Source organism: Littorina saxatilis, linkage group LG5 (assembly GCF_037325665.1).
Source record: "Littorina saxatilis isolate snail1 linkage group LG5, US_GU_Lsax_2.0, whole genome shotgun sequence".
Taxonomy (NCBI): domain Eukaryota; kingdom Metazoa; phylum Mollusca; class Gastropoda; order Littorinimorpha; family Littorinidae; genus Littorina; species Littorina saxatilis.
The window spans coordinates 60,582,253-60,610,126 of record NC_090249.1 but is presented as its reverse complement, the minus strand read 5'-3'; the positions used below and the strand labels follow the sequence as shown (position 1 = coordinate 60,610,126).

Genomic DNA, 27,874 nt, shown 5'->3' with positions numbered 1-27,874 from the left:
GCGACCCTCTGCAGACTTCGACTTGACTTGTCTATACCCTGTGCGTTCACCAGTTACAGTCTGGGCAGCGTGACTGTAGGGATTGTGGCAACACTGTTGTTGGGTATCTTCTGAGACACGGGCTGTGGCAGGTTGAGTTTTGATTGATGATTTACAGTTTTGGATATATGACTAGTGCGACTCTATGGTTTGCAAAGATTTTGAAGAATGGTTTCTTCAGAAAGTGGTGTGATGAAAGAGGAGTTTTGAATCGGTATTTCACAGTGTTAGGTAAGCCGGATGTGACTCTTTACTTAGTTAGCTACAAACCTGAAGCTTTCTCTTTTCTTCAGAAAGTGTTGTGATGAGAGATGAGTTTTCAATCGGTATTTCACAGTGTTAGGTAAGCCTGAGGGTATTATGGTTTGCAATTGACCTAAAGCTTTCTTTCTTCTAAAAGTGATGTGGTTAGAGAGAATTTTGATTCGTAGTGTACAGTTTCAGATTTGCCTGATGTGACTATGGTTTGCGATGAACCTAAAGCTTGGTATCTCCTAAAACTCTGTGATAGATGTTAAAAAAAGAAAATTATTTCATTTTCTGTTCAATTTTTTTTGAACGATTCTGAATGTAGGTAAATGTGTGCGAAAACGACGGTAAAAGAGCAGACGGCAGAATGTTTGGCTTTTATTGGACAGTTCAAGAACGACGTTCAAAAGTAAAAACAAATCAAAATCTAACGTGAATTTGTGCTTAGATGACAGAATAATGGAACTGCAGCAATATTGGAAAATAATAGACAGTCTAATGATCATCGTCCAGAAATTACATCAAATCAAAATCCACGGATAACATTGAAAAGTGTTTGCTTTGACCGAAAATGTCCGATATTTAACCATCGTTTTACGTGGAAATACCGAGACATTATTCATCAACCGCTCAGTCTGACCGCTCTAATTTGTATTTGATGTGTTTGTGTTTTTAGTGTGTGAAACTTGTTTATACTTTTTTTTCTATAAAATGATGGTACTTCTAAATGTTCTTACATACTTCCGTTTGACTGGTTGTGGTGAACAAATGACCGTTGTTCGTCGCATGCAATCTGTTTGCAGTTTTTGTTTTTGTTTTGTTGATAGAACAGGTTTACAAAACACTTAGCTTTATTACTTCCCCTACCAGAAAATGTCAAAAAGGTAATTTAGATTTTGCACAACGATTTTGTTGCAGGAAACATTTATCCCAGCATATGCTGCGCTTACGCGACGTTGTGCTTGCGTTTGTTCCTTAAAAACCTAACGGATGTAAGCGAAGCATTCACAAAAGCCACCAACCGCCATCGAGTTTTGAGTTTACATTTGTAAAATTGCGTTTCAGGAACAAACATGGATCTATTTCCCTTGTTGATTCGATCGCATAGATAGAGCGCGAACACTAGAAAGGTTCTCCCCCAGCTTTTAAACTCCCATACGCCATTAACCCAATAAACATGAATGTTGAATGAGGGTCGTCAATTCTGTCCACAGCTATACAACGATATTGTCCACGAAGAATAGAGACTTTCTTTCTTTATTTGGTGTTTAACGTCGTTTTCAACCACGAAGGTTATATCGCGACGGAGAATAGAGACTGGAATCGATGGTTCCGCCATTATTGTAAGTATATACCATACGTGTTGGGAGTGTGTTTGAAAAAGTATGGAATTGGTAAAGTGATAAATGAATTAATCCAAAAACAAAGAGACTGCCACCGTTCCAAAATTGATAAATAAATTCATTAATAAATGATAAATGAATGGAAAATACTGGAATTGATAACGGGCCTTTGAGACGGGCGCAATAGCCTAGTGGTTACGACGTTGTGCTTGCGTTTTGTTCATTGAAGACCTAACGGATGTAAACGAAGCGTTCACAAAAGCCACCAATCGGCATCGGCTTGTTGTGAGTTTATATTTGAAAAAATTGCGTTTCAGGAACAAACATGGATTTATTTCCCTTGTTGACGTCGGCCTTCCATGGGGAAGGGTCGGGGGTCGAAACCAGGGGACTTCTTCTTCTTCTTCAGCGTTCCACAATTGTCTGGTTACGTGTTAGCTCGTTTGCCCATTTGTGTTCCCCACACTATGCTCTGAGAGCATAGTCAGCTTCACTCCGCTTTTGTAGAGTAGGCATGCTGGGTATTTTCGTGTTTCCATAACCAACCGAACTCTGACATGGATTACAGGATCTTTTCCGTGCGCACTTGGTCTTGTGCTTGCGTGTACAAACGAAGGGGGTTACGTCACTAGCAGGTCTGCACATAAGTTGACCTGGGAGATCGGAGAAATCTCCACTCTTAACCCACCAGGCGGTAGCGACCGGGATTCGAACTCACGACCTTCAGATTAGGAGGCCGACGTCTTACCACCACGCCACTGCGCCCGTCAAAACCAGGGTACGACTACCAAAATGGGTGTGGGGGAGGGGGAGGGGGGGTTGGAGGGGGGAACAGCCATATATGTGAAAGTCCACTCGTGCTAACCACAGGTGTCCGTGGGGGTTGCAGCCCACGAACGCAGAAAAAGACAATAATGATTAAAAACCGAGAGACAGTCCCATTGCCCTTGCCTCTACTCAGGGACTTCCCGTTTCGTCTCCATTATGGCAGACAAAAACAACAACACAACCACTCAGGTATCTTTGAACTTTAGTTGACACGGTATTGTATTGTCTTGTGAGCAGGTTTTTACTGAAGAACCTGCCGTAGAATTCACTTGTACAGACGGATAATACATTGTTAAAAAAAATAAATAAATTAAAAAAATTAAAATCGGCCTGATTTTTTCTTTCTATTGTTTGAAATGTAACAAGTCGCGTGAAGCGATATGAAAACGTTTAGTCAAGCTGTCGGCATCAAAGTAAAAGAAAAACACCAAAAAACAGTCATCGCCGAGACTATATTAAGATAATCTCGACTAACCAAACCCAAAGGCCGAGACGAGTCATGCTCGTCTCCGCCCGTAGCTTGCGAGCGCAGTACCTTACTTACTTAACCTATTTTCTGTAATTCTTAGCACATTTTTAGAGTAAACATGACATATGTATATGTTTTTTTGAATTCAGGAGAAATTGAGCAATACGATGCAATCAATTTTTAATCTGTAAGTAAACATTCGTTTTTAATGACAACTTTAATTAGCAAACTAGTAATCTAATTTTTACACTGCCGAGCTGAAATTCAATCCCATAGTCCGGACTTCGTCGAAGATTGCTTGACCACAAATTTCGATCAATTTGATTGAAAAATGAGGGCGTGACAGTGCTGCCTCAACTTTCACACAAAAAACGGATATTACGTCATCAAAGACATTTATCCAAAAAAAGAAAAAAAGTCTGGGGATATCGTACCCAGGAACTCTCATGTGAGATTTCATGAAGATCCGTCCAGTAGTTTTCTCTGAATCGCTCTACATACACACACACACACACATACATACATACATACATACATACATACATACAACATACATACATACATACATGCATACATACATACATACAACATACATACATACATACATACATACATACATACATACATACATACATACATACATACATACATACATACATACATACATACATACATACATACATACATACATACAAACATACATACATACATACATACATACATACATACATACATACATAAACACACATACACAGACACACACACACACACAATCACACAAACACACAATCACACAAACAATCACACAAACAATCACACACACCACCACCCTCGTCTCGATTCCCCGTCTATGGTAAAACATTTTGTCAAAACTTGACTAATTGTAACCAAAAAAATGTTTGTTTTCATGTTGGCACCTCTGACAGAAAAGTCTCGCTGGGATTTACAAGGAATAGTTATGTTTATTTTTACTTTTTTTGCAATTCAATGGATATATGCAAACAGCTAATCTGCACACGCTTTGCGTGACTGTGGCAAACAAACTTCAGGAAACTTTATTATTTTGACATTATTGTGTAAATACACGCGATCGATCATGTATTTAAAGTGGGTTGTTTTAACTTACCTATTAAAGGACGCGGACCGTATGTTTAAATGGTATATTAGGAATTACTCAGTGGACAAACAAATATGGTCTGGGAGCGCGTAAAGTTAGAAAGTTTGTGTCCGATCGTGGCCATCTTAAAGCCAGTTAAGGTCATGCTGTGATTTTCTGACTGAACTGAACAAGATTTCCGGACCCTCTTCGTCGAACACACGGATCGTCTAAATGCAGACACAGAATAAAAACACACGATAAAATGAAATAATAGCCTTTGCAATTGCCGTGGTTTTTGAAAAGATTTTCATCTCTCGCACAAAAGTCGAATGTCACTGACAAAAAAATCCGGAAGCTATTTTCACAAAAAGATTCTTGTTTATTGTTATTGTGTCGTTATAAGGGCGACCTAGGAATGTTCTTCCACTTGATTACGCTATACGCATCAGGTTATTATGTCGTTAGAAGGTCGACCTAGGAATGTTCTTCCACTTGATTACGCTATACGCATCAGGTTATTGTGTCGTTATAAGGGCGACCTAGGAATGTTCTTCCTCTTGATTACGCTATACGCATCAGGTTATTGTGTCGTTATAAGGGCGACCTAGGAATGTTCTTCCACTTGATTACGCTATACGCATCAGGTTATTATGTCGTTAGAAGGTCGACCTAGGAATGTTCTTCCACTTGATTACGCTATACGCATCAGGTTATTATGTCGTTAGAAGGTCGACCTAGGAATGTTCTTCCACTTGATTACGCTATACGCATCAGGTTATTATGTCGTTAGAAGGTCGAGCGACGAATGTTATTCTTCTTGATTGAGCTATAAACATCAGGCATTTTGCAAGTCCTGCATGTAGGGCGTGTGTGCTTTGCCTATCGTGCGACACAAAAAACACTTGCTTTTCTGAGATTTGAATTTTGTTTTGGATTTGTGAAAAAAAAGTATCAACCTTTTAACCTTCGCAAAAATTCCAAATCACACCAACATTAAATGTCGGAATCTGTTTCCATTAGTAGCTTGTTTTAGCGGTCTCGGAGGAACACTGCCGTCTTGATCTGTGTAAAATGTCATTTTTTTGGTCAAAAATACAAATAACATTTAGGGGAAGGGCTCCTAAAATGGACCGGCTCCTAATATGGACCACCACCAACTAACGGCGCTAGAGCGCTCAAAAAAGTTTTATTCGCTGTATTCACCCTCTTTGGATAACTTGCACATGTCAAAACAGTTGCAGAAACACAAATCTCAAAACCGTTTGGCTTTTTCTCTTTTTTCACTTTTGGCAGCGTTTACTCTAAATTTGCCGCCTAAAACGGACTCGTTTCTGTCTACAGCCAAAGCTTTTATCAAACAGAAATGGCTATATATGACAGCTAATACCGTATTTGTTACATTTTAGCAGTGTTGACCCCGAGTTTCTACTGCAAACAAAAAATAATAGCAAAATCTCAAAGTATGTGCGAGTCCCCTAATATGGACCACCTTCAACAAATCGAAGAAAATAAAAGCTAAAGGCTATTTTCATTAATTCATTAAGAAGCTTGCTGGTAATAACCTATAACTAGCCCTCGAGATTTAAAAAAAAAATGCAACGAAAAGTCTTCTTTTCGTGGAAGTTGATAATTTCACTTATTTTCACTCTGTTTTTGATAAGCTTCTTTAGTTTCCTGGTGTGCTTCAAATAATGCTCTCATCAACCCGAAACAGATAAATCTAGAGCATATTTTAATTAGGCTGACTTGTACACTAAGTTGTATCATGTTATTTTGAAATATAGGGGGCTTTTTACAGTGATTCGTGAAGACCGCTTCAATGGTCCATATTAGGCGCCCAGGCTCCTAAGGCCAAAAAAAAAATTGTCTGTTTAGGTAGGGTAACATGGCCAAAAAAAGTAGGGTCGGTAGGTAGGTAGTTTTTTTTTTTTGTTTTTTTTTTGTTAGTGTAAATGCTATGTTGGCTGAACATTCACTTCTTATATTTGATGAATACATGTTTCAAAACTAACGTATAAATAAAACAGAGAGAAAGGGAGAGAAAGAAACGCCAAATGTCTCTTTTTAGCATTTTTACCTCTTTTTTTTTCTTTTTCTTTTTTGAAATCAAAAAAAAGTTTTTGGGTCGGCGCCAAATCGATAGGGTCGGTCGGGTTACCCTAAACAGACAATTTTTTTTTTGGGCCTAATATTGACCCTTTGTGATTTTTTCTGTATTTAACTTTTGCTGAATGTGTATCAAAGCTATTTTACTCTAATTAGGCCTAACGGTTAACCTAAGAAAGAAGGACTACCAAACACAAAATGAAACTTCTTTGCACGAAAACAAGCTAGTTATCAGCAATAAACAAAAAGTGGTCCATATTAGGGGCCCTTCCCCTATGTATCGATCGTTCCTGGTTAGAATTCCTTTTAGTTTTTATGATTGAACGCACACAAACATGCACTATTTTGTAGTCTCGGCTGGACGCCTAAATATGAAGTTTTGTCGGTCTCTGGCGTCACATGGCTCAAAGAAAGGAAATCCAGTGTTCAATCGATACATATTCATATTGTTATAATGTCTTTTTATGGTCATACGATTGATCTTGAGATGGGCCGAAACATCTGTGTTTCGCAAAATGTTTCTGTGGATGATTACTACAATCTTTGATGTCCCGGACAAGAAGGAGGGCATTGCCGTCCATCATTAATGGGACAACTGTGCGAGTGTGTGGGCATGTTCGATATAGAATTCACTCTTCCAATGAAAAATGTGATTGTTTGGACCCTCACCCATTGGCAGAGACGGTGGATACGTTGAATAAATAGGTGCTGTCAAACTTTCAAATTACTCAAAGCATGTGCCGCGTTCTTCACAAAAAGATATATGACACTGAAAAGATCAACTGTCGACAGTTGGAATAATTCAAGTATCAACTAAAAACTAAATACCAGCTTTAATGATTTTGCGTCAGGAAATTATACTTTGTGATATCTGCAGGCTGTTTCGTGTGCGACGAAGAAGCTGAAACACGTGGTACAATGCCGACGATTCATCACTGTCTATTCACGAGTGTGTATTCAATCTCAAACTACAAATGCAAAAGTGATGCTATAAACTGTATTCAACTTCAGTTGATGGTTCCCTGTGATCTCTTGAGGCTGGTTTGTGAACATCAAAGAATTAAAAGCATGTGCATCCAACACAGTTGATTCATCGCTGTAAAACTATTTTATGCGCTTGGAATACAATTAGCGAGTGTCATCATCAAATACAAAGGAAAAAAACTTTTAATATTTCGAGTTAATTTAACTACTATACAGCGAATGATGTGTTCTGCTCTCCTAAGGCTGTTTTGTGAACGACAAAGAATGTGAAATATGCGAAATGTTGCAGTCGATTCGTCATTGAGAAAAAAAACACGTTCTGAGTAATCAACGAAACGAAGGTGTATTCAATCTCCAACTACAAATGAAAAAGACTTTCATTAAATTCAGCTTGAAAGTGTGCTTCCTGGTCTCTGGAGTTAGTGTGCAAAACAATGAATCAAAGACAGCCATACAATGCCCACGATTCAGCAATTAAAACCGACTTCTTTAACAATTCTCGAAACAACAGCGTCGAACAAAATGTGTGGGTTTTTTAATCGTAGCTTCCAGGCTTTAGCCCAAAGTGATGGAAAATCTAACAACAATATTGTCCAATCCATCATCGGACGCTGAGGCGCGTAGAAACTACATCATTCGAATGGAGAAGATATTGTTTATGTTGTTCCTATCCATCATCTCTGTCCTGGCTGTTCCACCAAACCTCCTCCTTCTCTACCTCTCCCTCAGTCGCACCTTCAAAACGGGGGGAGGGAAAAGGAACAGCCTTGCGACTCCCTCAGATCGAGGCAACGACCTTCCCCTATTGCTCATCACCCAGAGTGTGTCTCACGTGCTGATGTGTATGACGTCACCTCTTGACGTCATGTTTTTCCTACAGGGTGAAACCGATGACGTTATTTGTGTGGTGTTTCTCTCCGTGAAGTCTGTGCTGATGTTGTTTTCTGTGTTACTGGTCAGCCTACAAGGGGTGGACAAAGTGTACAGAGTGAGAAATCTTCACAGGCCCTACGTCAAGCTTCGCACTCGATTCAAACTGGGAGCCATCATTGGTTCTGCTGCCATCAGCGTGGCGCCCCTAGCTCTGGAGCTGATTCTGACGAACGGTGACCCCATAAAAGCCGGTTGCAACGTCCGACAAGCGTCAGTTGATGTCACTGAGACAATCTTTTTCTTCGGTTGCATCGTCAGCGTTGCGTCACTCGTCCTCGTTGTCCTCATGCTGCGTAGTCACGGTCGCAGGGTGGCCGACTCGAGACGAACAGTGACGTCAGATGGACCGGTGACGTCAGTGTCAGAAAGAGTGGATGTTGCCAGTCAGAAGAGAACTATTTTAGAAACAGGAAGTTACGTCACGGAGCTTATCACCGTGACTCCTCCGGATGAAAGTAGTTTAAACAAGCCTCAGGAGACAAATTGTGTGAACGGGGGGACTTCAAACGGTAACGACGCCAATATGGTTCACACGTTGGATTTACCCAAATCCGATGCACTAAATTCAGATGATCAGGCAAAAGAAAGCCTCACAGAAAGTACCTCGTTGACAATCGCAGAGGATGAAACCGCCTTCCATGCCCGTTGTTCTCCTACTTCTTTGGATGCAACAAACCGTGCTTCTATGTTTAGCGCTGAGAGTAAAGAGAAATCTACTCATGACTTAGTGGGTGTGTTCAGTTCAAAAACCGGTGCTCAAATCAAAGACAGTTCTGGTGAAGACGTTACGAGTACCGTTGAATCTTCAGATGAGGTTACTATGGTGCAACATTTCGCAGATGACAATACAAACATAAATAGTGCTTTACATAACGCTGAAAGCACGGATAGTTGTGACCGAAATGCTGAAAACAATTCTACGCATGATGGTGAAAACACAATGAATGGTGCTATTACCTCACAAAGTTTGACAGAAACAGTAGTAAATGTAAAGGAGTGCACTCTCCAAGCTGCAAATACCAACTATTCTGAACCCGATACCACAAACGCGAAAGGTTGCTCCTTTGAGGTTGAAGGAAAGACTACTACATCCTCCGACACTAAAATAACCAACAGTTCTAATCCTGACCTTGAAATCACCACCCAAACTTCACGTGACCCCAGAACCACAGGAGAATCTATCTCTGACGTCAAATTCACCAGAGTGACTCTCATTGGCGCTGAACCCTTCAGCAGTGCCACTCTCAACGCAGGAACCACCAACAGTTGCCCAGCAGACACTGGGGTCTTCACAAATAACACAACAGAATGTGCCCAACAAGAAAACAAGATAACCTCACTCACAGATTTGCAAGCCAGACCTGCCCAGCTTTCCACAAGAGTTCTCCACAAAGTTGCCTCCAAACCCGTGTTAGTGTTGCCAACAAGAGAGAAGGGTGGGCAAAAGGGAGGTGGTGAGAGAATGAACTCTGTTCGCTGGGCCCACCCGGCTCATGACACTGACAGGCAGAAAGAGGGCAGTCCTGGGGAGGCGGGGGTGTCGATTCCAAGAAATGACAGTTCTGCTAGTGTTGGCACCGTCACATCAAGAAGGTAATGTCTCTCTCTTTCTGTATGTAACTGTGTGTCTTAAATCGTTAGCAGGCAGGTGGATGCGTCGGAGAGAATTGTCCATTTAAATGTGCTCATTTTAATGGACAACAAAGTGTTGATATTGTTATTATTGAAAACATTTTCTTTGCTTCTTCATGTCCGGAGAGGGTCTTTTTATATTTAGTCAAGTTTTGACTAAATATTTTAACATCGAGGGGGAATCGAAACGAGGGTATGGTGTATGTGCGTGTGTCTGTGTGTGTGTGTGTGTGTAGAGCGATTCAGACCAAACTACTGGACCGATCTTTATGAAATTTGACATGAGAGTTCCTGGGAATGATATCCCCGGACTTTTTTTCGATAAATACTTTTGATGACGTCATATCCGGCTTTTTTTAAAAGTTGAGGCGGCACTGTCACACCCTCATTTTTCAATCAAATTGATTGAAAGTTTTGTAAAGCAATCTTCGACGAAGGCCGGACTTCGGTATTGCATTTCACCTTGGTGGCTTAAAAATTAATTAATGACTTTGGTAATTAAAAATCTGAAAATTGTAATAATTTTTTTATATAAAACGATCTAAATTTACGTTCATCTTATTCTACATCATTTCCTGATTCAAAAAAATATAAATATGTTATATTTGGATTAAAAACAAGCTCTGAAAATTAAAAATATAAAAATTATGATCAAAATTAAATTTCCGAAATCGGTTTAAAAACAATTTCATCTTATTCCTTGTGGGTTCCTGATTCCAAAAACATACAGATATGATATGTTTGGATTAAAAACACGCTCACAAAGTTAAAACGAAGAGAGGTACAGAAAAGCGTGCTATGCAGCACAGCGAAACCACTACCGCGCTGAACAGGCTCGTCAGTTTCACTCCGTTATGCACAAGCGGCGGACTACGGTCATTGTGAAAAAATGTAGTGCGTTCAGTTTCATTCTGTGAGTTCCACAGCTTGACTAAATGTAGTAATTTCGCCTTACGCGACTTGTTTTTCATTCTGTCTGTCTGTCTGTCTGTATGTATGTTGTTGGTGTTGTTGTTGTTGTTGTTGTTGTTGTTGTTGTTGTTGTTGTTGTTGTTCTTCTTCTTCTTCTTCTTCTTCTTCTTCTTCTTCTTCTTCTTCTTCTTCTTCTTCTTCTCTTTTTCTGACTATTACATATTTTATCCTCACGCCTGCCTGGCTGCCTGCCTGTTGGATTGTCTATCCACTTGGGAGCTTACAGTGTATATTTGCCTGTTGGATTGTCTATCCACTTGGGAGCTTACAGTGTATATTTGCCTGTTGGATTGTCTATCCACTTGGGAGCTTACAGTGTATATTTGCCTGTGTGTACATTGGCATTAGTCAATGTTGAGACCAGGCAAGCAACTGTTTAGCTGGGAAACAAACAGAATGATGGGAATGAGAACGACACAAAGCACAGTTTGAAGCAAGTCGCTGACAAAGCAATCATTCAGCAACTAAACTAACAATGGTTGAACTCTTCCTCCGTGATCATACAAACAAAAATACCGTTACCGACAATCTATGTTACACCATTCACATATTCCATTAAAAAAAAAATTCCGAGCGTTGCTAGGAAGTTGTTATACCAAACTCTTGCTCATTGTGGTCTTCCGTCCCCGTTGATTTTTTTGATTTTTTTAATTTTATCTTTTGCTCTTTGACCATGACACTTGACTGTTTCAGATCGGTCTCCCGTTCATCCACCATTACATTTCGACGCCTGAAATCAGCCACGATGACGGCAGCCAAGCGTGGAGCTCTGATGGTGGCCATCTTTCTCATCTGTTACCTCCCTTTGATGGTGATCTTGCTAATTCTCTCCCTTGATCACCCGGTGTACGAAACTGCGTTGCTGTTGGAGGGGTTGACTCTGCCTATTAGTTACGTACACGCATTGCTGAGTCCTGTGATTTTGATGAGAGCAATGCCGGAACTGAGAGCGCAGGCAGCTGGTGTGATCAGGTGGTGCTGGTGCAGAAAGAGGCCAGAAAGGCCAGGATGAGTGTGTTAGCAATGTGACAGAGTGCGAAAGGAAACAGTTACATAACCCTCGTTGCTAAAGGTGGTAAAACAGCACCAAATGAAGCCATTGTACAGACACGTCAGCTAGCCACAGCAGGAAAGACACACAGAAAGCTAGCTACACAAAACGTGTTACTGCGTACCCAAGTCCTGCTACAGCCTGATATTCATTGGGTGAGGTCGACTTCACGAAGCCTATTTCACAAAGCCTACTTCACGAAGCCTACTTCACAAAGCCTACTTCACAAAGTCTACTTCACGAAGCCTACTTCACAAAGCCTACTTCACAAAGCCTACTTCACGAAGCCTACTTCACAAAGCCTACTTCACGAAGCCTACTTCACGAAGCCTACTTCACGAAGCCTACTTCACAAAGCCTACTTCACAAAGCCTACTTCACGAAGCTAGTTGGCAGCTAGACAACCACGTCACTGTCATTCTGAAAATGTGATTATCAAACAAAATTTAGTTAAATAACATTCTCCCAAAGCACACCGAAGCTCATTGCAAGGGGGTGGCCGCAGGGCTTGGCAGTAAAAAAGGACCCGACTATCCTGTTTACCCTTGTTTTCAAATTCTGCCTAATGTAGTAATGGTAAACGATTTGAGGTATCTTTGGCACACAAGAACCAGTTCAAAAAGTGATTTATTTCCTCTGCAGACACAGCTCTAAATTCTGTTCGTATCCTGTAGAGGCTGGTCTGCTGGGGAACACAGTATCAAAACAGGATGAAAATGTGTGTGTGTGTGTGTGTGTGTGTGTGTGTGTGTGTGTGTGTGTGTGTGTGTGTGTGTGTCTGTGTGTCTATGTCTGTGTCTGTCTGTGTGTGAGTGTGTCTATGTGTCTGTGTGTGAGTGTGTGTGTGTCTGTGTCTGTCTGTGCCTTTGTCTGTGTCTCTGTGTCTCTGTGTGTCTGTCTGTCTGTCTGTCTGTGTATGTGTGTGTCTGTCGGTGTGTGTGTGTGTGTATGTCTGTCTGTGTGTGTGTGTGTGTGTGTGTGTGTATGTGTGTGTATGTGTATAGGTTGCATGTTAGCGTGTATGCGCGCGCATGTGTTCTCATTTTAGCGAGTGAGTGTGAATAGATGTATAATTAAAGTAACTTTCTTGGGTTTGTATGGGTTGTTAAAGAGTGAATACCCTTGCTTTTACTCGGACAAATATTAAAGGGGCCAATCACTAGCGAGGAGTGTGTCGGAAACACGAGGACATGAGCACGTGTGAATTCATTTGTCAGAGGAAAAGCAAGGGCATTCACTCTTTCACAGCCTATACAAACCCGACGGAGTTATTTCCGAAAATCGTCTATTCTAATTTTTGTGTCTGTGATATCTTAATGTGGATTTTTTTCTTTTATTGCAACATAGGTCCATGTGATATAAAAGCAAAAGAAATTAAATTGCAATATTTTGATTGTGATATAATTATATTAAGAATAATGAGCTCATTTAATATGGTACATGTTGTGTAATACATAATAATATTACATTAGTTGACAGCACACTGAGTTGCAGGCTCCAAGCCAGCTAGGCCTACCGTGCACCCCCCTCAGGATCCAGCTTCATTAGGCTAGAGATATTCATTGGGGTCTACTGAACACGTTTTATCAAGTTCGCCACGAAAAAACTCATTCCCACTACTAATTATGCCCCTTTGTTTAAGGGAACCCCGTCGAACGCTAAATGTATCTGTGCAATCACAACAGTGCACAGCTGCAATGAATGAACAGAGAACCACTTTTTTGAAATCAAAACAGTTAAGTTGATCATTAATCTTGTAAACAATACCCATTACAGTGTTCAAAGTTTGATAGGTTGGCTGTAGTGATGCTTGATAGGCGCGAACCGTCATTTTCACAGTGCGCAAAGCTTGTCAACTTTGATAAGAAAAAGATTTCAACAAATTTGGGTTTTCTGCTTCATTTTTATGCCTTTGGATCATTTCAAGCCCCATTTGGAATTCCTGAGAGGATTTGTTGCGACACCAGATGAGATATTTCTCCCCTACCCCCTAAACGTGAAATTTTAGGAAAATGTCAAAAACATTTTTCATCAAATATCCATTATAACTTCTTACTGTTTTCCAATCAAATAACAAAAGTAATCACATTGACGACCAAAATAGTTCCTTTGTCCATCTTTTAACAGAACTACAACATTATTATTCTCTTCTCAAGACTAAAATAAAACAAAGTGTTCAGATATAGACATCTAATCTAACTGTTCCTTACATATAATTGCTCTTGCTTCATTGTTTCCATATATATATACAAGGTAGATTAACATAAGAAAGACAATCTAAGATCTAATGTTTCTTCATGTAAGTGCAGAATGTTTGTTCATAAAGGCAAATGTCTTATGAATCAATTTCAGCTTTATAGAAATAACAGGAAAAAGTAATTCCAAAGAACTTTTTTTTTCAAGCACACACACACACACACACACACACACACACACACACACACACACACACACACACACACACACACACACAATCATGATCTCAGACTGTTTTTGGAGCAAGAAAGTCAAGTTCACAGTCCTGACAAGTTAGTCCGATTCACAGTCAGATTCAGATTCAAGTGAATCGTCCAGTCCATTAAGGAACAGTGTTGCCTTCTCCCCCTTCTCTCCTTCCTCGTTGGCCTCATTGAGCAGGCTATCAATAACTGTCAGTGAGAGAACCAACTCTTTATTTTCTTCAGTCCACAGAGGCTCAAGGATTCTATTCTAACTGTCCCCTACATAGTTTCATAGTTGCTTCATAGTTTCCATATATATCAAAGATACATTAACATAAGAAAGACAATCTAAGAACTACTGTTTCTTCATGTAAGTGCAGAATGTTTGCTTATAAATGCAAATGTCTTATGAATCAATTTCAGCTTCATAGAAATAACATTAACAAGTCATTGCACCGAATTTCAAAGAACAGTGGTGCCTCTTCCTCCTTCTCTCCTTCCTCGTGAACCTGATTGAGCAGGCTATCAATAATTGTCGGTGAGAGAACCAACTCTTCATTTTCTTCAGTCCAAAGAGGCTCACGGATTCCATTGTTCAGCATCCTTCCATGAGTGACCATCAGCGGGGTTGGGAATCTCTGGGAGTGGCAGGTGAGCGCGCTTCCATGTGGCTGTCTGGTAGTTGGCCCTTCTTGCATGTTGTTTGAGGCTTTTGTGGCAGGGCAGAAATGTGAGCAATGTGATTACTCCTATCCGGCCAGCATAATGCAAGAGAATGAAGAACACGTCGCTCTCTGGGCCTCTTTATTTGATGGTCTTTTGATCAGCTATTTTATGAACAATTTATGGCTTGTCCTTGATTTTAAACATGATCCGCAACTAGTGTCAGCAGCCACTCATTATTTCTTTTAAAGTTCCGGAACCCCTGTAACCCCCCCCCCCCCCCTAATCCGCCTCTGTATATATGACATTAGAGTTCCTTAATTTCCCTTATCAGAAGAATGAATGAACGAAAACAACTGCACTCCGGCGAAACTACCGGAATGTTCCAGAACCCAAGGGAGGTAACTCTTGCTTTGTATCCATGTAAAGAAGGTGACTCTTGTCTTCTTATGAGAGCATAATTTAATTTATCTTTCTTATTGGGTGTTGAGAGTTGAAGTTCTGGTTCTGCTGCTTCATAGAATTTGTCCGAAAATAACTTTGTTAGGGGTTTAAGCGGTGTGGCATAGTAAGAGCCCCTTTTAGTGACCAAAGCTTTTTTCTCTAGCAATTCGCTCGCTATTGACCGGCCCGCATTACGACGATCAACTTTGTCTGATGTGTATCAGAGACTTGTACTTTACAGTCTCTGTGTCTATGTTATGCAGTGTGCTCTCACTATGATACCCTTATCTTTCGCAAATATGCACATCAGAGCAACGAATCTCCGCCGATTCCTTGCCGATCACTGGCATCTGATCATCAAATAAAACACCTTTCTCATCGAATGTATATAAATCATCAAAATATGATTGTACTTCCTTTATTATTTGCGGCCCTATGCTCCACAGGGAGTCTACAGGAATAAGTCAAGTCAAGTAAGTCAAGTCCTTTATTATTACATGTCTAATTTGTTTTAAATTACAAAAATATTCACCGTCCGAAATCCATTTTGTACGGGTTCTTATAATCATTCCGTCAATTTTCTTTTGTCGAATTGCAAAATAAACAAAATATTTTCACTAAAAGTTGTCTCTAAATGTTTAATTTCGTCCATCAATTTACTTTCCCGCTGTACGCTTTCTTTCTTTTTAAAGGATGCTTATGTCATTTTGTTGACAACATGTGTAAATACATCGATCCGTGCAAATGGAAACAAATATGAAACGTTTGTTCAGTCACACACCACTACATTTTAAGTTGTTGTTAATTGGTCTGTGATTATATAGCCAGCTGTGTCCCAAAAGCTAATTATCATCCATTACCCAACAACCTCCATTCTTCTCTCGTTTACCATTGTCCCCAGATACATCAGCAAGCAAAGTGCAAAAGCACGCAAAACACTTAGATGGTTTTGTCTCTCGCTGCGTGCACATTGTAGTTACGAGCTGCCAGCTTTATCATTCGACTAACAGCGTGGCGTCCATTTTTATGTAATATTTTAATGGACAAAAAAGTGCTGTTGTTGTTATTATTATGTCACAGGTGCAGAGAGAGAGAGAGAGAGAGAGAGAGAGAGAGAGAGAGAGAGAGAGAGAGAGAGAGAGAGAAAGAGAGAGAGAGAAATGAATTGAATTGAATTGAATTGAATAGAACTTTATTTCAAGGATTAAGATTTAAGGCTACGCCTTTTCTTACAATCTGTCCTTGGGACGCACAGACACACAATGATAAAATTGCAAAAATTAAAAAGTTAAAAAGTTTACCATCAAAAGGAGGTCAGAAAACTTCAGCAAAACAGTCTAAGAGTGAGTGAGTGTGTGTGTGTGTGTGTGTGTGTGTGTGTGTGTGTGTGTGTGTGTGTGTGTGTGTGTGTGTGTGTGTGTGTGTGTTTGTGTATGTATGTCAGTGTGTGTGTGTGGGTGTGGGTGTTTGTTTATGTGTGTGTGTGTGTGTGTGTTTGAAAGAAAAAGTTCTTTGCAATGACTTTTTCATGTTTTTTTATAAAGCTGAAATTGATTCATAAGACATTTGCATTTATGAGCAAACATTCTGCGCTTACATGAAGAAACATTAGTTCTTAGATTGTCTTTCTTGTGTTAATCTATGGAAACAATGAAGCAAGAGCAATTATATGTAAGGGACAGTTAGATTAGATGTCTATATCTGAACACTTTGTTTTATTTCAGTCTGGAGAAGAGAATAATAATGTTGTAGTTCTGTTAAAACATGGGCAAAGGAACTATTTTGGTCGTCAATGTGATTACTTTTGTTATTTGATTGGAGAACAGTGAGAAGTTATCATGAATATTTGATGAAAAATGTTTTTTGACATGTTCCTAACATTTCACGTTTAGGGGGTAGGGGAGACATATCTCATCTGGTGTCGCAACAAATCCTCTCAGGAATTCCAAATGGGGCTTGAAATGATCCAAAGGCATTGTAGTTTCTAAAAAATGAAGCAGAAAACCCAAATTTGTTGAAACCTTTTTCTTATCAAAGTTGACAAGCTTTGCGCACTGTGAAAATGACGGTTCGCGCCTATCAAGCATCACTACAGCCAACCTATCAAACATTGAACACTGTAATGGGTATTTTTTACAAGATTAATGATCAACTTAACTGTTTTGATTTCAAAAAAGTGGTTCTCTGTTCATTCATTGCAGCTGTGCATTGTTGTGATTGCACAGATACATTTAGCGTTCGACGGGGTTCCCTTAAACAAAGGGGCATAATTAGTAGTGGGAATGAGTTTTTTCGTGGCGAACTTGATAAAACGTGTTCAGTAGACCCCAATGAATATCTCTAGCCTAATGAAGCTGGATCCTGAGGGGGGTGCACGGTAGGCCTAGCTGGCTTGGAGCCTATTGCAGTTAGTTGCATTAGATGCACTTGTTTATGTAATAACCTATGTGTTATACGTGTTTCTGTCTTTTTGAATGTCCTGATAGTTCTTATTACAATGTGTTATTTAAAATCGTTGACGGGCAGGTTAGATGTGTCGAAGACAATTTTTCCATTTTAATGTATTCGGTTTAATGGACGATAGTGTGTTGATATTGTTATTGTTATTATTGTTAATCATCAATTTTAATAATTGTCAGGGATACCAGCAGAAATAATACCTTAACTTTCCTGTCATCATTTGAATGGACGGTTTTCAGAAAGGAATGGTTTGTGTGTGTGTGTGTGTGTGTGTGTGTGTGTGTGTGTGTGTGTGTGTGTGTATGTGTGTGTGTGTGGTTGTGTGTGTGTGTAGATTTGTGTGTGTGTATGTGTGTGTGTTTGCATGTGTGTTGAGTAGCATTTGGCTGAGCTGTAATTAAAATACTATTGATTGCATTCAAAGTATTCCAGATAATTACTGGATTTATTGTCAAATTTTGAAAAGCGGAATCAGCCGAGCACATTATCTGCGTTTCACCAGTACTATAATAATCGGCTTAACTACCGATAGACCAATGGCCTACTATAATTGCCCTCTTCAAACACAAGACTAAAGCCTACAGTCTCCTGAAAACCTAGTGCAAGTAATCTGCTTATTTATGTTGAAAACTTACAAACATCCTTACTGTTTTCTACTGATTACGTCTTTTTAATTTTCTTTTATAGTGCCCTTCGACCAATGACTTTAGATAACTAGGGTCACACGCAACGATTTTCCTAAAACATCTACATAATTGAAAAAGCTAAATAAGACAGAAGTCCAGTTAAGTCCATAATATTCTCCTTCATTTCACTTAATACCTACTTAATAAATAGATTAATTTACTACTGTCTATTTACCAATTACCTACGGTGTGCGCTGCTCAGATAAACCTACAGTATTCTCGCCCAATTTCATCTTAACAATAAAACCACTTTTAATCCGCTCTGTCTGTCTTCTAGTGCAATCAGCCTGATTGAATTTAAAGCTTCTTGAGCGAGAGCAGGGATATTTAAAGATGTGCGCGGACTCGGAGGAGGCTTAGGAGTGGCTCTCAAACCTCGGCTGAGATGAATGAAAAGGGGGTACCGCCTATACCGAGTACACATAGGCATAGAAATAAGTACACTCGCTGCGTGTATGTGAGTGTGTGTGTAGGCACGTCGCTCTTATGTCCCTGTGTCTGTGTCGCCCACAGTACATGTGCTGTGTATGCACGCTGTGTCCTGTCTAGACGTGACCTAATAAAGTACAGTTTAAGGCGTATATGAAGCTAATTAAAGTATGAGTGATTTGATTCTACAAAGGACAAATAATTGGCGCTACTAATTGTTAAAAGCAATACCCATACATTAGACTTCTTTATCTAAGAAGTGAAACTAATCCAACGAAAAGGAAGGAATATGTAGAACAGAAGATGCAAACAGTCAGTTTGATTTGTTGTAATTCTGTTGAATTTAGCTTAGTGTTTCGTAAATACCTCTTTTTTGTTAAAATTTGTATTATAGAATGTTGACAAAAACGTTTTTTCTTGATTTTGGATTATTTTCAACTTATCATAAACAATACTAATTATAAGACAAAGCAGGAGCGCTCGGGAAAAAAACAGACCGACAGACAAACAGACCGACAGACAAACAGGTACATAGGCAGACAAACAGACCAACAGACAAACAGGTACATAGGCAGACAAACAGACCGACAGACAAACAGGTACATAGGCAGACAAACAGACCGACAGACAAACAGGTACATAGGCAGACAAACAGACCGACAGACAAACAGATACATAGGCAGACAAACAGACCGACAGACAAACAGGTATAGCAAGGTAGACAGGCAGGCAGAAAGGCCGACAGACAGGTATAGCAAGGTAGACAGACAAACAGACCGACAGACAAACAGGTATAGCAAGGTAGACAGACAAACAGACCGACAGACAAACAGGTATAGCAAGGTAGACAGGCAGGCAGAAAGACAGACAGACAGGTATAGCAAGGTAGACAGACAAACAGACCGACAGACAAACAGGTATAGCAAGGTAGACAGGCAGGCAGAAAGACAGACAAACAGGTATAGCAAGGTAGACAGGCAGGCAGAAAGACAGACAAACAGGTATAGCAAGGTAGACAGACAGGCAGAAAGACAGACAAACAGGTATAGCAAGGTAGACAGGCAGGCAGAAAGGCCGACAAACAGGTATAGCAAGGTAGACAGGCAGGCAGAAAGGCCGACAAACAGCAGACCGTGGAAAAAAAGGTCAAACGTTTCTGTACAATCCACAACAACTCAAGATGCTTCTTCTTTTTTCCCTTCTTTGTTGGGTATAATTAGATAGTGCTCCCTTCATCCAACGTGGCAGCTCCACGTATAATTAATTGCTAGACTACAATTCACGACACAAGTTAGCCGCATCTAACCTACATGATATACACGGGCCAATTAAAAAGAAAATACGGAGACGAAATGATGCGAGTGGGATGGCCGTTCTCTTCAAATACTGGCTCTGTTGAGAGACGTCAGTATTAATCTCGTGTTGACGAGACGGACAAAGAGGTTGAGGTGCGTTGGCAAACACGCATGTAAGACGCCCTTTCTGTACTTCACGTTGGAAAAGGATCAATTTAAAGACGCAATGTCCAACCTCTTACGCTGCCAAATGTGTCTAGTTGTGTGTGTGTGTGTGTGTGTGTGTGTGTGTGTGTGTATATGTGTGTGTGTGTGTGTGTGTGTGTATGTGTGTGTGTGTCTAGTTTTGTGTGTGTGTGTGTATGTGTGTGTGTGTCTGTGTGTGTGTGTGTGCCTGTGTGTGCCTGTGTGTGTGGGTCACCTACATGTAATCCCTGGTAGCCATGGAGATTCGCTGTGGTAGTATTTGTAAGAATTATGAAAGAGTTTGATACAACTTAAGTAATTAGCTTTGATGAATCGCTTTAATTCTTGTTTGTTTTGAAAGGAAATAATGCTAGCCATTATTCTGTCATCAGATACTATTTTAATGTATGTATTCATGTTAAGTGTTGCATCTGTTGAATACCTGGTAAACTTGTTAGTTTGATTTTCTGCTACTTTCTTTGCATCTTCTTTGTGAGGGATTGTGTGTGTTTTTGTTTGTCGCGTTCAAAGGTTTTACGCGCGTGCTTGCGTGCTTTCTTTGTTTTTCATTTTATTTGTTTTATATTTTTTTTATAGGCACTGTTCACTCCAAACATAATCAGATCACAAAACCTAAGTTAAAATGTAATAGTGTTTGAAGCACCTTTAAATCCAATGGAGACAGAAATGGAACATGTAGTGGCTGTAAGGATACTCTTTGGGAGATATTTTTCTCTTTTTCTTTCCAGTTGCCATGGCCGAAATCCGTACAGCCACTTTTATGTTGCGCTGAGAGTAATAAAGCAGGGATGTTCAAACCAGCTTTTATTTCATTTCGTGTTGAAGAGAATCGTGATTTCATTATGTTTCTATCTTTCTGTACACTGTGCCCCCTGTGTCGAGTTTTACCGAGGGGTGTGTGAATTTGTTAAACTGAAGTCCTATCTCCTTTTAGTTCGGGTGTGTTTCCTTTTTATGTGAGAAAACGTGATGATAGTATGAGTTTGGTGTCTTTCTGTGAGTTTGTCTGTGTGCCCCTTATCTTTTTATATTAACGATTAGTGATTGTCTTGTGTACGTCAGTATAAAGAAAATTACAATTTGTTAATAAGAACCCTAACCCTAACCCTAATTTATATTCTACATTGCCATTTACAGAAATAAATCTGTGGTAACAGGTATATTTTCATTTTGACAACATAGCAATAACACGTACTTCTCATAAATATATAGCACTACTGCCCCTTAACAACAGACATTTAAAATACATTTACTTAAAATTCAGCAACTTATGGGTAATTAAGTCCGTCAATATGTATGTTTTGTGAACCCACACACAAATTAAGTTTTTCAATTTGAGCTTTTCAAAAGCGAGACTATAAAGACTGAAACACACTCATTACAACGGGTTGTCCAAAATGAACAAGAAAGAGAGGCCTACACCTTTGCCCCGTACAAAACAACTCTCTATTTTATTCATGGCTTGACTATTTTCGGGGTTCTATCGTGTGCAAACACACCCGCCCCACTTTGACCTAATGCAAGCTCCGTAGCCGTGTGAAAGAAGGGTGAGCGGGTTTTGTGGAGTAGCAATTCATCACTCCATCCCTCGCACCACATCTACCCGGCAAGCTACCCGACCCTACCCGGCATCAGTTTGGGTTAACGTCAGGCAAGAAAGCAAGCACACTGTTCATCATGCAGGTTCTTGCAGTGGTAGTCGGTAAGTGAATTTTGGATTTAAATTTCAGATGAATGTTGACGTATGTGTATGGAAGAGTGATTCGTTGAATAATGACGTGTGAATATGTAAGTGGGATAGGTTTCTTAAAAAATATATTAACAGAAAATTAACACAGTTTGTAAAATAATTTGCAGTTTTAGTATGGTTCAGTAAATTGCAACTGTAATCAGTGGTTGAGATGAAAATCACACAATTATCCCTTGTCCTTCTTACGCCCTGTTACCATCATTAATTAATACTGATTATGACTGTCAGTAGGTTTGATTACACTGATTAAACTGACTGGGTATGGTCATAATATTGCGATACTAGGAATTTTTCTAACTGTAAATTTGTTGGGGTTTTCTTATCTTTGAACTGTACTATAAAATTATTTGCTGCTTTAATCTATTGTAATAGCCCACCTGTAGCCCACCTGTAGCCCACCTGTAGCCCACCCGCACCCCAACCCACTCCATGTGCACACATGTTGCCCTCAAAACGGGGTGGGCATTTGTTCAATACTTGGCGTTCCCAGAGTACTTTATGCTAAACAATTCAAAATGATGTAAGAAAACGTCTTATAGTTATTTTTAGCATATGACATCATTTCTAGACATAGACCTCTTTGTTCTGTGTCCAGCAGCGGTCGTGGTACTGTCCATGGTGGGGGTGGAGGGGCGCACGGTGTTGGCGGACAACAGCGAGGGGGGAGTTGTGTGTCCCCCGCTCTTTGAACCCAACGAGGACGGCACAGGATGCGTCGCCATCAACCAGTACGTTGCCGGTAAGTGCCTTTGTTTGGTCTTTAGTTTTGAATTTGGTTGGTTGGTTGGTTGGCTTGTTGGTTAATGGTTGGATTGGTTGGTGGATGGTTGGTTGATGGCTGTTGGATTTGTGGGTTGGTTGGTTGGCGTATGGTTGAATTGGTAGGTTGGTGGGTTGGTTGGTTGGTGGATGGTTGGATTGGTAGGTTAGAGGGTTGGTTGGTTGGCGGATGGTTGGAATGGTAGGTTGGGTTGAAGCACGGTTGGTTTGTTGGTTGGTTAGCTGGTTGGTTGGTTGGTTGGTTGGTTGGTTGGTTAATTGATTGATTGGTTGGTTGGTCGGTTGATTGATCAGTTGGCTGGATGGGTGGGTTGGTGGTTAGATTGGATCGAGGGCTTAGTTGATTGTTCAGTTGCTTGCTTGCTTGCTTGTTGCCGCCTCTTCAGTCCAGCCAGCACCATACGTTTCGGGTAGGCCTATTTGGTGGATGGTTGGTTGGTGTGTTGGCTGGTAGCTTTCTTGCTTGATTGTGTATATGCTGGTTGTGAACGGAGAGCAGCGGGCATGCTGCCCACCTGACCCATGTTATTCGGGGGAGCTATTTGGTGGTAAGGTGGTTTCTCGGTGTTAGGGAGGATTGCTTGGAGGTATCACAGAATTTCCTTTCGTCCTCCTGGTTTGGGGACCCTCTAAAGCCTGTCCTTGATTCGGAGAAGTCGACTACGCGAAGTATGCTTCGCGAAACTGGCCTCACGGAGCTTTAGCACTGAGTTTACGGTCAAAAGACTTGGTGAAGCTGGCCTCACGGAGCTTTAGCACTGAGTTTACGGTCAAAAGACTTGGTGAAGCTGGCCTCACGGAGCTTTAGCACTGAGTTTACGGTCAAAAGACTTGGTGAAGCTGGCCTCACGGAGCTTTAGCACTGAGTTTACGGTCAAAAGACTTGGTGAAGCTGGCCTCACGGAGCTTTAGCACTGAGTTTACGGTCAAAAGACTTGGTGAAGCTGGCCTCACGGAGCTTTAGCACTGAGTTTACGGTCAAAAGACTTCGCGAAGTCTACTTCGGGCTCAATTAAGAACCGCCTTTAAGGTCCGCTGCGGAGGTCTTTGGACCAATTGCAAATTATAATCGGGGACCCCGGAATAATGCTGCGTCGCTCACAAGAAATAACGGTTTTATGTGTGACGAAAAAAAGAACAGGGCCTGAGTACGGGGATAAACACAAGACTTATTTTACAACCATTTGAAAAATACATACATCCCCCGTGGCTGCCCGCATAACGAAATCGTTTTTCTCGTGTTTTGAACTTGCCAGTGTTACAGCACAGAGCAGAGTCCGTCCTGCACTTCGCTTTGTGTATCCTTAGCGGATTATGACTTTATTCAGTTATTCTGCAGAAAAGACAAATGCTGGAGAAAAACCGTTCTTTTCTGCAGCATTTGTGCATAAATCTCATCTTTCGCCGAAGCAGCGTTTTTTTCTGCAGCAAAACATTTTACTGCAGTAAAATTGAAATCAAGAATGCTGCAGTAAAACGGTGCTGTTGTTTTACTGCAGAAAACCTGTTTACATTTTTCTACAGCATTTTGTACTGGCTCTTGGCGGATTATGACATTATTCAGTTATTCTGGAGAAAAACCGAAATGCTGGAGAAAAACTGTCTTTTCTGCAGCATTTCTGCATAATGTCATCTTTCGCCGAAGCAACGTTTTGTACTGCAGTAAAACAGTTTTTCTGAAGCATAATGTTTACTTGGTTTTCTGCAGCATTATTGCGATTACATTTTTCTTCAGAATAGTCTGTGACATTTTTTCTGGAGAAAAACGACCGACCTTGTAAAGTAGCGTTTGTATTCGTCGCCCCCTGGGATAGTCAGACAGACAAAATACATTCGTGTCACGCACAACTATTGGTAATTCTGGATGAGTCCATCTCTCGACAGAGGGGGGCTCGCGCGCTCCAACATTATAATGAGCCAGTATAAAATGCTGCAGAAAAAGTGTAAACAGGTTTTCTGCAGTAAAACAACAGCACCGTTTTACTGCAGCATTCATGATTTCAATTTTACTGCAGTAAAATGTTTTGCTCCAGAAAAAACCCGTTGCTTCGGCGAAAGATGACATGCAGAAATGCTGCAGAAAAGACAGTTTTTCTCCAACATTTCTTTTTTTCTGTAGAATAACTGAATAATGCCAAAATGCTGAAGAAAAAGTGTAAACAGTTTTTCTCCAGTAAAACAACATCACCGTTTTACTGCAGCATTCTTGATTTCAATTTTACTGAAGTAAAACTGTTTTACTGCCGAAAAAAACGTTGCTCTCGCGAAAGATGACATTATGCAGAAATGCTGCAGAAACAAACAGTTTATTTCCAGCATTTCTGTTTTTCTGCAGAATAACTGAATAAAGTCATAATTCGCTAGGGATATTTGTGTACATCACGTGGCCACCCAAACACCCGCACAACACAACATTTTCACGAGAAAAACACGTTTATTTGTTTGCTTTGTCTGTATTACACATTTCTATTTACATTTACCACTGACACACCAAATTGTATACTTTAGTTTGCAAGTGAATCGTTATCATACAAAATAACGTTATCACGAGACGAACAGAGATCTCAGAGATCGGATGCTTCTCTACTGTTTCGCGAAAAATCGTGTAATATCTATTGTTGCAGAAACCTCCCGAAGAAATGCAATCTCAGCGGCTTCCACCTGCAACATAGTCGAGCTTATTTGGAATGTGACGTCCTGTTCTTCGTCAGTCACACCTATCTCGAAAACTAAGCTAGCGCCCTTCCATTAGAAGCACAGGTCGAGCATTGGTTGGGAGTCCTGCTGACGTCCACTCTTCTCGTTGTGGAGGTGGAAAACGACTCAGTAGGCCTACTGATCATGACTCATGACGTTGCATATGAGTTTTATTTGGGTGGATGGGTCGTTTGGTTGACTGGTTGATTGATTTCTTGGTCTACCATCCGATATTTTGTCTTCCCTTTTCGCATCTGATTTTGTGATGGTTTGTTTCCAGATGAGATTGACGCTGCACGAATGAGACGCCAAGCTCCGGGAGAAAGTGAGTACAACTCCAGACATTTTCCACAGTCAACATTTTGAAAAACTATGATTCGAAATGATTGTGTTCGAACGTGTTTGATGATTGAGATTCAAACAAGGTTTCACTGTCTGTACTTGCTGTGTGCTCAAAGTGTTCCTGGCTATTTGGTACCAATTACTGTGTGAACGGCTTCACCATGATTGTTAATTTGTATATTTATATTCTCGTGCCCATGTGGCGTGCCCATAGTGTGCCTTGGGCATTTGGAACCAAATACTGTGAGATGGTCTTGACCATGTGTTAATTTGTATTTGTATACTCTCGTGCCCTTGGAGCGGGCCCATACTGTGCCCTGACTAGTTCAGACCGAATACTGTGTGAACGACCTTACCATGTGTTAATGTGTATATATTTACTCTCGTGCCCTTGTAGCGTGTCCGTTCTGTGCCCCTGGCATTTGGAACCCAATGCTGCGCGAACGGCTTTACCATGTGTTAATTTGTATACTTTTACTCTCGTGCCCTTGTATAGTGCCCATACTATGCCCTTGGTATTTGGAACCAAATACTGTGTGAACGGCTTAACCATGTGTCAATATGTATATTTTTACTCTTGTGCCCTTGTATAGTGCCCATTCTATGCCCTGGGTATTTGGAACCAAATACTGTGTGAACGGCTTACCATGTGTCAATTTGTATATTTTTACCCTCGTGCCCTTGTGTCGTGCCCGTATTGTGCCCTTGTTATTTGTAGTGTGTGAACGGCTTAACCATGTGTTAATGTGTATATTTGTACTCTTGTGCCCTTCCAGCGTGCCGGAACCTTGCCCGGGGCATTTGGAACCAAATAATGTGTGAACGGCTTTACCTTGTATTAATGTTTTCATATATACTCTCGTACGCTTGTAGCGTGCCCGTACTGTGCCCTGGGTATTTGTGGTGTGTGAACGGCTTGACCATGTGTTCATTTGTATATTGTTACTCTCGTGCCTTGTATAGTGCCCATACTGTGCCCTGGGCATTTGGAACCAAATACTGTGTGAATGGTTTTACCATGACTGTTAATTTAAATATGTATACGTTCGTGCCCTAGTATAATGCCCGTACTGTGCCCTGGGCATTTGGAACCAAATACTGTGAACGGCTTTACCATGACTGTTAATTTGAATATGTATACGTTCGTGCCCTTGTAGAGTGCCCGTACTGTACCATGGGTATTTGTAGTGTGTGAACGGCTTGACCATGTGTTGATATTTTATATTTATTCTGCAGCGTGCCCTTTCTGTTCCGTGGGCGTTTGGGACCTGTACCCTAACTGGAGTTCGTGCGAAAAGTTCTACTACTGTCTGAACGGGGACATCATTGAGCTGGACTGCACGCAGATCGGAGGTCTCTTTTTCAACCCCACCACCAAGCGATGCGAGTCCGTTGTGCAGGGCTCCAACAACTGTCTGTTTCCGAGCTACAATCTCCTCACTGCCGCCCAGGGATAGCTCTTTCCCCTTTGTTCAGCAGCTACAATCTCCTCACCACTACTGGATAGCTGTTTCCCCTTTGTTAAGGAGCTTCAATCTCCTCACCGCTACTGGATAGTTTGTTCCCCTTTGTTCAGGAGCTTCAATCTCTAATCTGCTTCACACGGATAGGAAGCAGATCTTTTTCTTCTTCCCTGTACGATGAACGACTTATTTCATCATGTTTGGGATTCGGTGCTGAATAGGGGTTGGGATGAAATCAGTTTGTTTATCCTCTTTTTTTTTCCCTCAAGATTGATATTGAAGTGATTTTGTTTACTTTTTCTTCAGACGTATACGATGTGCATGAGATTCGTTCAATGCCTTTTCATTTCAACGTAACTCAGAGGTAATCTGCTGGCTGATGTGTTTACTAAACATTGAATAAAAATTACGGACGTATTGTTTTTTTAACTTGCTAAGAATGAAATTTTCCTTAAAAAGCGGAAACGACTGAAAGAAAATGTTGATTTTGAATAAATTCAATGCCAACCGTG

General features: G+C 40.6%; 2 protein-coding genes across 3 annotated transcripts; both read left to right on the top strand.

Annotated features, from left to right (window-relative positions):
• Window positions 1–8,366: 8,366 nt before the first annotated feature.
• Window positions 8,367–12,496, top strand: LOC138965913 (serine-rich adhesin for platelets-like). The gene is made up of 2 exons (XM_070337992.1): window positions 8,367–9,643; window positions 11,348–12,496. The coding sequence occupies exons 1-2, from the start codon at window positions 8,574–8,576 to the stop codon at window positions 11,664–11,666; spliced, it is 1,389 nt and encodes a 462-aa protein (XP_070194093.1). The 5' UTR covers window positions 8,367–8,573; the 3' UTR covers window positions 11,667–12,496.
• Window positions 12,497–21,872: 9,376 nt separating this feature from the next.
• On the top strand, window positions 21,873–27,874 carry LOC138967620 (uncharacterized). 2 transcript variants are annotated; one of them, XM_070340225.1, is made up of 4 exons: window positions 21,873–22,032; window positions 22,676–22,819; window positions 25,838–25,882; window positions 27,136–27,874. In XM_070340225.1, the coding sequence occupies exons 1-4, from the start codon at window positions 22,008–22,010 to the stop codon at window positions 27,354–27,356; spliced, it is 435 nt and encodes a 144-aa protein (XP_070196326.1). In that variant the 5' UTR covers window positions 21,873–22,007; the 3' UTR covers window positions 27,357–27,874. The 2 variants fall into 2 exon arrangements, with proteins under 2 accessions (XP_070196326.1, XP_070196328.1); XM_070340227.1 differs by having other exon boundaries at window positions 21,875–22,032; window positions 22,679–22,819.

Excerpts from the sequence above, each read along its gene's own strand:
- LOC138965913 (XM_070337992.1), top strand. The coding sequence starts at position 8,574 with ATGGTTCACACGTTGGATTTACCCAAATCCGATGCACTAAATTCAGAT. Across the intron at positions 9,644-11,347 it reads GGCACCGTCACATCAAGAAG|ATCGGTCTCCCGTTCATCCA; the intron begins GTAATGTCTCTC and ends TGACTGTTTCAG.
- LOC138967620 (XM_070340225.1), top strand. The coding sequence starts at position 22,008 with ATGCAGGTTCTTGCAGTGGTAGTCG. Across the intron at positions 22,820-25,837 it reads CATCAACCAGTACGTTGCCG|ATGAGATTGACGCTGCACGA; the intron begins GTAAGTGCCTTT and ends GTTTGTTTCCAG. Across the intron at positions 25,883-27,135 it reads ACGCCAAGCTCCGGGAGAAA|CGTGCCCTTTCTGTTCCGTG; the intron begins GTGAGTACAACT and ends TTTATTCTGCAG.